We start from the raw sequence: 8422 nt of genomic DNA on the forward strand, positions 1-8422 counted from the left end.
AAGTCAAATTTTAAGGTAAGTCTTGAATTGAATTCACACACTTACACACACACACACAGACACACACACACACCAAATTTACTTGTCTATAATTTGATGCTATTTTAACTGGAAAACTTATGGTGTGACTTACGCAGGGCAAAGCTAAAATTGTAAAGGGAAAATATTTTGTACCAAGATTTATCACTAAATTAGGGATGCACTTCATACATGAATAAATACAGTGTGTGTGTGTGTGTGTGTGTGAGGTGGGGCTGAAAAGTTCCTGGCTTTAATGGTATCTATGATAGCCTCAGGGCGACCAAAGCCTTGTGAGTGGATTTGGTAGATGGAAACTGAAAGAAGTCCTTGATACACATCATCATCATCATCTTCAAATAACGTCTGTCTTCCGTGCTGGCATGGGTTGGACAGTTTCACAAGAGCTGGCCAGGTGGAAGACTACACCAGGCTACTGTGTCTGTTTTGGCATGATTTTTACAGTTGGATGCCCTTCCTAACACCAAACAACCTGTGTGTCCTTGTGTCTATGTTTGTCCCTGCATCACTGCTTGACATCTGTTGTTGGTGTGTTTACATCCTCTTAGTGGTTTGGCAAAAGAGTCCAACAGGATAAGTACTAGGCTTAAAAAAGAAAAATAGGTCCTGGGGTCGATTAGTTCAACTGAAAAACCTTTGAGGCAGTGCTCCAGCATGGCTGCAGTCATTTTGACTGAAACTAATAAAAGAATGAAAGAATATATATATTCTAATCCTTATTTTGTAACTTTTGTTTGCAGAATATCAGCAGATGCTGCTAAAAGGGCACAAGCTGAGTTGATCCGAAAGCGGTCCCGCGCTCAATCCCCCGTGTGTTCTCCTTCAAATAATGGTAAGTGATTATCAACCAGATATAATACACCCAATAGACAAACTGGTGCTGTAAGCAATCTGTTTACATTCAGATAATGAAATATCATGGTTATATCCTGTCTACATATACCAGGGGTCAGCAAGCCGTAGTAAATTATCCCAAGTGGGGTAAAACTGAAATTCTTGAGGGTAATGAGGACTTATTAGATATAAGTAAAATTATACAAAAAAACCTGTTCTTTGTTTCGACAAAAATTTAAATTTTGGCATGAGGAGGCACCTAAAATGGTGCTGCTTTTTACAACAACCTACCTTTGCAAACAAGGATTTTCCACTCTAATGAACATAAAAACAAAGCAGAGTAATCGATTGGACCCCATAGACTGTATCCAAATTCTTTTGGCATCAGAATGTCCCAATTTTGATGTAATTGTAACAAAAACGAAACATCATTTCTCCAAAACCTGAAGCTTTTTGAAAAATCCTTTTGTTTGATAATGAGGATCTTAATTTATTTTATCACATTTGTTTTATGCTTTTTATTTATAATTGTATTCTCTGTATAAATAGATTCAATAAAGCTTTTGAATTCAAAGAATCTATGATTTTCTTCCTTTCAAATCAAATAGGTAAAGTTGACATAAATAAGTATATTTTGGAGTAATTGGTTAAAAAAACTTCCACAACTCCCTGACATATGCAATATTTTCCAGACAAAAATTTACAACCAAAACCGGTAGACCATCTTATACAGCAAGACAACTTCGGAGGACCAAAACTTCCATGTGAAACGCAGCAGGGTTTGGGAAAATAGTAACAATGTTTGAATGTTTACACTATATAATACATCGACATGTATAATAGAAAAAATTTACATGATGCAAAGTCAGGGGACAAGTTTGAAGTGAAAGTAACAAGTTTAAACATTTCTCGGAGTGCAACTTGTATCCAACTTATTCCAGGTTGGTTTGATTAGAATAGAATCCAACATTCAGAATTGGAATAACTAGAATGGCATATCCCTATTCATGAGAGTAATGGTGTGATTCTGTTTTCGTTTTGCAAGATTCCTGGTGTACAATTGTGTGTTGAAACAGTTAACAACATGATTGTAATAATACCTCAGACTAAAAGACTGGAGTTTTAAGAATGCATTCTAATCTTTGTTCTAGAGTGAGAGATAGAATCTCAAACCCATGACTTGAGTTAGATACTTAGTATATTGTGAGTCAAGAAAGGTTTTATTAAAATTCCACCTTTAATCAAAATGCAAAAAAAAAAAAAATGCAAAACACCACATTGATGTATACTTGTTAAGGCAGGTAATCAAATATTCCCCACTCAAAACAAGGTAACTAGAATAGCAGCACTTTTTAAAAACTAAGTAAGTACAAACCATGGACAGATAAGATTTTTGTATTTGTTTTCCAACAGTCAGATTGAAACCTTGAGCAACAGATACAGCCAGAAATTTCCTAATGACTGGTATAAATGGACAATAGTCACAAGAGTGGGAATGGTATTAAGACATCAGCTGGCACATATTTAAGAATGTAATTTGAGGTATACTTTCTGAACAGATAAAAAGAAAACAAAAAAAAAGACATGGTCAAACCTGACGTCTGCTCTGTCAAGAATGACTTGGAGCTTAACAACAACAACAACAGGCTTCACTCACAGCTATATTGAATTCACAGTCAGAATGACATCCAGCTACAGAAACAATTTGCTCATGCAATTTGCCAGTATCAAAATTTCAATAACAAACAATAATGTATTCTGTTTTATGAGAAATGGATGTAAAATAAGTGAAACATTTCTGTAACTTTAATCAAATTTTCAGAACTCTTGTTCTTTTTATTCTTTCACAGAAGTCAACCATTCCAAAACTGCTCTTGTGTTGAACGTTGAACAGTCTAGCATGCAGTCATCGCCAACTACTACTTATACGCGAAGTAACTCTACGACAGGTTGGTAACAGGCCATGTTCTGTTTGTTTAATTTGCTACATAAAGTTTTTATATTCATATTTTTTTTTACTTTGCATGATCTTCAAACGTTGAGCCTCAAGTATGCAGTGGCCAGTGACTGAGACTTTTGCCGATATGCTGTGCTTGCGAAGACCTGTCAAGCCAAGTGACACTATAGTTGTGGCCAATGCCAGTGTCATGTGACAAACATCCATGCCAGTGGCACGTAAAAAGCACCCTTTGGACATTGGGCCTCACGGAGACAATACTAAGTGACCGAGACCTTTGGCAATATGTTGTGCTTGAGAAGACTCATCCAGCCAAATGAAATCATAGTTGTAGTCAATGTTGGTGTCACATAGCTGGCACCCATGCTGATGGTGTGTAAGAGGCACCCATTACACTCTCTGGAGTGGTTGGCATTAGGAAGGGCATCCAGCCATAGAAACTATGCCAAATCAGATTGGAACCTGGTGCAACTCTCCAGTTTACCAATTTCAGTCAAACCATCTAACCCAGCGTTTCTCAACAGGGGATTCCACAAAAGGTTCCTAGGGGTTCCTCAAGAAAGAGTGAGATAAGCTAATGCTAATTTCATGATTATAATATTACTATACATGCATAACATATTGGTTATTCTAATATAGACATCATCCTAACTAACCTATTATATTATAACCATTGGGGATATATTATATATATGTATATATGTATTTGTGATTCATCATGTGAACTACAATGGAAAAATATGAGAAAGATATATAATTTTTTTTGCAGGGGTTCCTTGAGATGTAATTTATCTTAAGGGTTGAGAGACATTGGGCCAATCCATGCCAGCATGGAAAGCAGATACTAAATGATGATGATGATGATGATGATGATTCATGAGATACTGGAGCAAGAATCTTCTGCTACCATAGCATCATGGCCTCATGAGGGGAAACGGGGAGACAGGAACTCTGTGGAATCTTCTTAGTTGGTCTATATTCTAGTGCGTCTAAGAGCAGTAACTCAGCAGAATTCACCGTAATTAGGCTATAGTTCATTGAACAGTTGGCTCCATTGATTGAACTACTGGAGCACACGTCAAAAACTGATGTTTGATCCATCGTATTATTTTATTTATTTATTTATTTTACATGTTTCAGTCATTCGACTGTTGCCATGCTGGGGCACCACCTTGAAGTTGTTTGAAGTGAAACAAATTGATCTCAGTCGTGCATATTGTATTGGCCTTTTTTGATGAACCAATAGCCTATGAGAACGTAAATAAACCAACACCGGTTGCTTTGTTGGGTGACAAACACACACATATATACAATGGGCTTCCACACAGTTTCCATCTACCAAATTCTCTCACAAGGCATTGGTTGGCCCTGAGATATAATAGAAGACTTGCCCAAGGTGCTGTGCAGTGGTGTTGAACCAGAAACCATGTAGTTGCAAAGCAAAGTTCTGTACCTATCAGCCATGCCTATGCTTGTATTAACCTTCCTTTTATTGAAGTCAATATATTTTATTGAAGTTGTTGCTGTTGTTGTCGTTGTTATAGCACTGTTTTTGTTATGTTGTTTTTCAGGAAGTGAATTTGATGAAGAAGAAGTAAGTGAAAATGAAGACAGTGATGATTCTTGGACCAATCAGGAAGAGTTCTCGTCTGATCTAATTTTAAGGTTAGTTAAAATTCTGTTCTCTAACCCGATAGCATTGTAATTATCCTGTCAAATGTCATGTCTATTTAGTCACATTGTTTCCAATTAATCACGCTTTATCTCATAGCTTTGAGATTTTTGAGGATGTAATTGTCTATTTTTAGATTGGCATTGTAGGATAAGTGTGGGAGGCTGGATACGACTTGACAGGGCCAAGAAAACTCAAAATCACGTGATCTAGTGGTCTTGGTGGTGGTGATTTATCTGCCCACTAGTGATGTAAACAAGAATGCATTTTGCACCAAAAGCTAATAGGAGAGTATCTCTCGTGGTATTTATTGCAGTATAGTTTGTTCCAACAGAACATCCATGTTTAAGTGAGGATAAATATTACTTCTCGGTAGTAATACCGCCTCTGTCGCCAATAAATATACTTTAACAAGCACTCTGTAAAGTGGTTGGTGTTAAGAATGGTATCCAGTCATAGAAACCATTCCAAAGCAGGCGGAGGCTTGTGCAGTCTTTTGACTTGCCAACTCTTATTTCTTTGTTGCTCATAACGGGCTAAACATAGAGGGGACAAATAAGGACAGACAAAGGGATTAAGTCGATTACATCAACCCCTGTGCGTAACTGGTACTTAATTTATTGACCCTGAAACGATGAAAGGCAAAGTCGACCGCGGTGGAATTTGAACTCAGAACATAATGGCAGATGAAATACCGCTAAGCATTTCGCCTGGCATGCTAACGTTTCTGCCAGCCCACCGCCTTCTTGTCAACTCTTGTCAAACCAACCCAAGGGGGATGGACTTTAGCTCTTTAACATTCAGATTAGTTTGTTAAAATATAATGCTTATTTATTCACATTGTTTTGAAATTCATCATAGACTGTCTTGCAGCTTTTAAGATTTTGATGATGTGTTTGTTTACTGGTCAGTTTCAACAGAAAACAAGTAGAATATCTGGGCCAGATATGGTCAGTTTGAATGCTAAAGGGTTAAACAAGAACGAGGCAATACAGGTTGTTTAAATCCATACCAGTGTATTTTACTGGTTGATCTTTTTTTTGGTTTTTTTTTTTTCCTTCACAGCATGAAGAACATGAAAGAAGTGGATGGAGATAAACCATTTAGATGTCCTGTACCAGGTTGTAAAAAACGGTATAAGAATATCAATGGAATCAAGTATCATGCACGACATGGTCACCGCAAGGACGCACGGTATGGAACAAACGAACAAACTAGCTTTTCATTCTTTACAACAGATTTTGCTTGTGGCTTGATTTTTGTTTCCTTATTTCACTCGCTGTGTATAAAGTTAAAATATAAAAATGTTGCATAATAAAAAAAAAGGTTTGGCCTCATGGAAGCGACAACAAGTGACTGAGATCTTTGGCGATATGCTATGATTGAAGAAGCCTCATCAGGCCAAGCGAAACCGTAGCCATGGTCATTGCCAGTATCCTGTAAATGGCACCCGTGAAATTGTAATTTTGGCTGTTGCCGGTGTCATGTAAATGGCACCCATGCTGGTGGCACGTAAAATGCCCCCATTACACTCTAGGAGTGGTTGGTGTTAGGAAGGGCATCCAGCTGTAGAAACCATGCCAAACCAAACTGGAACCTGGTGCAGCTTTCCGGCTTACCACTTCCAGACTGGATGCTCTTCCTAACTCCAACCCTTCCAAGAGCATAATGGGTGTTAGTTATGTGACACTGGCATTGGCCACAACTATGGTTTCACTTGGCTTGACTGGCCTTTTTAAGCATGGTATATCGCCAAAGGTCTTGATCACTTATTATTGCATCTGTGAGGCCTAAAGTTCGAAGGGTGCTTTTAATGTGCCACTGGCACAGGTACCAGTTATGTGACACTGGCATGTCTTGTATGTATGTCTGCATGTCTGTCTATCTGTATGTGTCTGCATGTCTGTCTGTGTGTATGTGGCTTAGTGGTTAGGGTATTTGACTCACGGTTGTAAGATCATGGGTTCAATTCCTTGAGCAAGAGGCTTTATTTCACATTGCTCCAGACCACTCAGCTGACAAAACCGAGTTGTACCTGTATTTCAAGGGAGCCAGCCTTCTCACATCCTGTGTCACACTGAATCTCCCTGAGAACTACATTAAGGGTATGCATGTCTGTAGAGTACTCAGCCACTTGCACATTAATTTCGTGGGCAGGCTGTTGTGTTGATTAAATCAACTGGAACCCTCATTATTGTCATAACTGATGGGGGCCAGTTAGTTAAGTTGTGTGTGTGTGTGTGTATTTGCAGCATAATCAAATGGTTAAGGGGTTTGCTCTGATGCCACAACATGATATTTCGTACAAGTGTCTTTTGTCATGATGTTGGATCGACCCAACCTTTGTGAATGAAAAATAAGTTGATGGATATTGTGCAGAAGCCTGTTGGATGGATTGTATTTCAAAGATCTGACCTTGTCACCCACTATTCTACTCATTCAGCCTGAGAATTGTGTTAAGGTTACGTGTGTCTGTGGAATATTCAACCATTTATGTACAAATTCAAAGCACAGCGAGTGCAATGGTTTGATGAACAACTGAATGCTAATTATTGAAACCAACAGAGATCAATCTGCATGTGTGTGTGTGTGTGTGTGTACAGTTATGTATGTACATGTGTATATGTATGTATGTTTGAATACAAATTTATATTTATGGATGTATATGTATGTATATCTGTGTGTATATGTATGTATATTTTTGTATGAATGTTTATGTATGTATGGATGGACGTATATGCATACGCATTTGTGTATGAATGTGTATGTGTGAATCATCATCATCATTTAACATCCGCTTTCCATGCTAGCATGGGTTCGACGATTTGACTGGGGACTGGCGAAGCAGATGGCTACACCAGACTCCAATCTGATCTGGCAAAGTTTCTACAGCTGGATGCCTTTCCTAACGCCAACCACTCCGAGAGTGTAGTGAGTGCTTTTTATGTGCCACCGGCACGAGAGCCAGTCCGGCGTTACTGGCAACGGCCACTCTCAAATGGTGTTTTTTATGTGCCACCTGCACAGGAGTCAGCCAATATTTTGTTCACATGCCATCGGCACAAGTGGCAGTTAGGCGAAGCTGATATGTCTGTCTCTACCTGTCTATTTATCTATCTTTATCTCTCTACCTATCTTTATCTTTCTACCTATATATGTATATATGTATGTACATATGTATATTAGCTGTAGCCAATAAAAATGAAAAGCATGTTGATGCATATTTTTTGGCATTTTCAGAGTAAGGAAAGGTTACCGGTGTCATTGTGGAAAAAGCTACAAAACTCCTCAAGGTTTACGCAGTCACAACATTAACCACCATCCTGCGTTTGACATTCTCTCTTTATCACAACAGAACTGCACACCACAACAAGTGCAATCCTTACAACTGCCAACACAACAACAACCACCACAACAACAACCACAACAGCAGCAGCAGCAGCCACCAGTGCGACCAACACATTTGACGGTGTCGCCAGCCAAGCCCTCTGCTGCGCAACTGACTTGCACAACTTCGACGGCTGCCGTCAGTACGCCTTCGATTACGCCAACAAATCTCACATCAGTTAGCCCGTCATTAGCTGCTGCCCTTTCGCAGACAATGCTAACACCATCCCAGCTGATGGCTCAGCTGCCGTCCGGCATTCCCTCAATGTCAGTTCCGTCAGCTAATTCTGCTCCGTCTGTTGGTCATGTTCAGTTGATTAGCCAACCGGCTGCGCTCGTCACTACTGCAGCATATGAGAAGTGAAACTTGAAAAACTTGCAAAAAAAAAAACACAAAAAAAAAAGTAAGAAACACAATATTTTTTTTGTGCTTGTTGAATATTTAAATTCAACAGCAAAAACCAAAAAAAATCTCACTCTCTCCCACCCACCCCAACACCCATATTATATACAAAAAAGAAAAAAAAATTAAT

General features: G+C 38.7%; 1 protein-coding gene across 1 annotated transcript in view; it reads left to right on the plus strand.

Moving 5' to 3' along the window:
- LOC106873417 (uncharacterized) overlaps window positions 1-8416 on the plus strand; it is a 15611-nt gene extending 7195 nt beyond the window's left edge. Inside the window, exons 4-9 of the mRNA XM_014920773.2 lie at window positions 4-15; window positions 780-871; window positions 2724-2822; window positions 4402-4495; window positions 5568-5696; window positions 7743-8416. Of these exons, the coding sequence (XP_014776259.1) occupies window positions 4-15; window positions 780-871; window positions 2724-2822; window positions 4402-4495; window positions 5568-5696; window positions 7743-8253 (937 nt within the window). The 3' untranslated portion in view covers window positions 8254-8416. The remainder of the gene's footprint in view (window positions 1-3; window positions 16-779; window positions 872-2723; window positions 2823-4401; window positions 4496-5567; window positions 5697-7742) is intronic.
- The last annotated feature ends 6 nt before the right edge of the window (window positions 8417-8422 follow it).

The sequence above is a fragment of the Octopus bimaculoides genome, chromosome 17 (genome assembly GCF_001194135.2).
Source record: "Octopus bimaculoides isolate UCB-OBI-ISO-001 chromosome 17, ASM119413v2, whole genome shotgun sequence".
NCBI classification, from domain to species: Eukaryota; Metazoa; Mollusca; class Cephalopoda; order Octopoda; family Octopodidae; genus Octopus; species Octopus bimaculoides.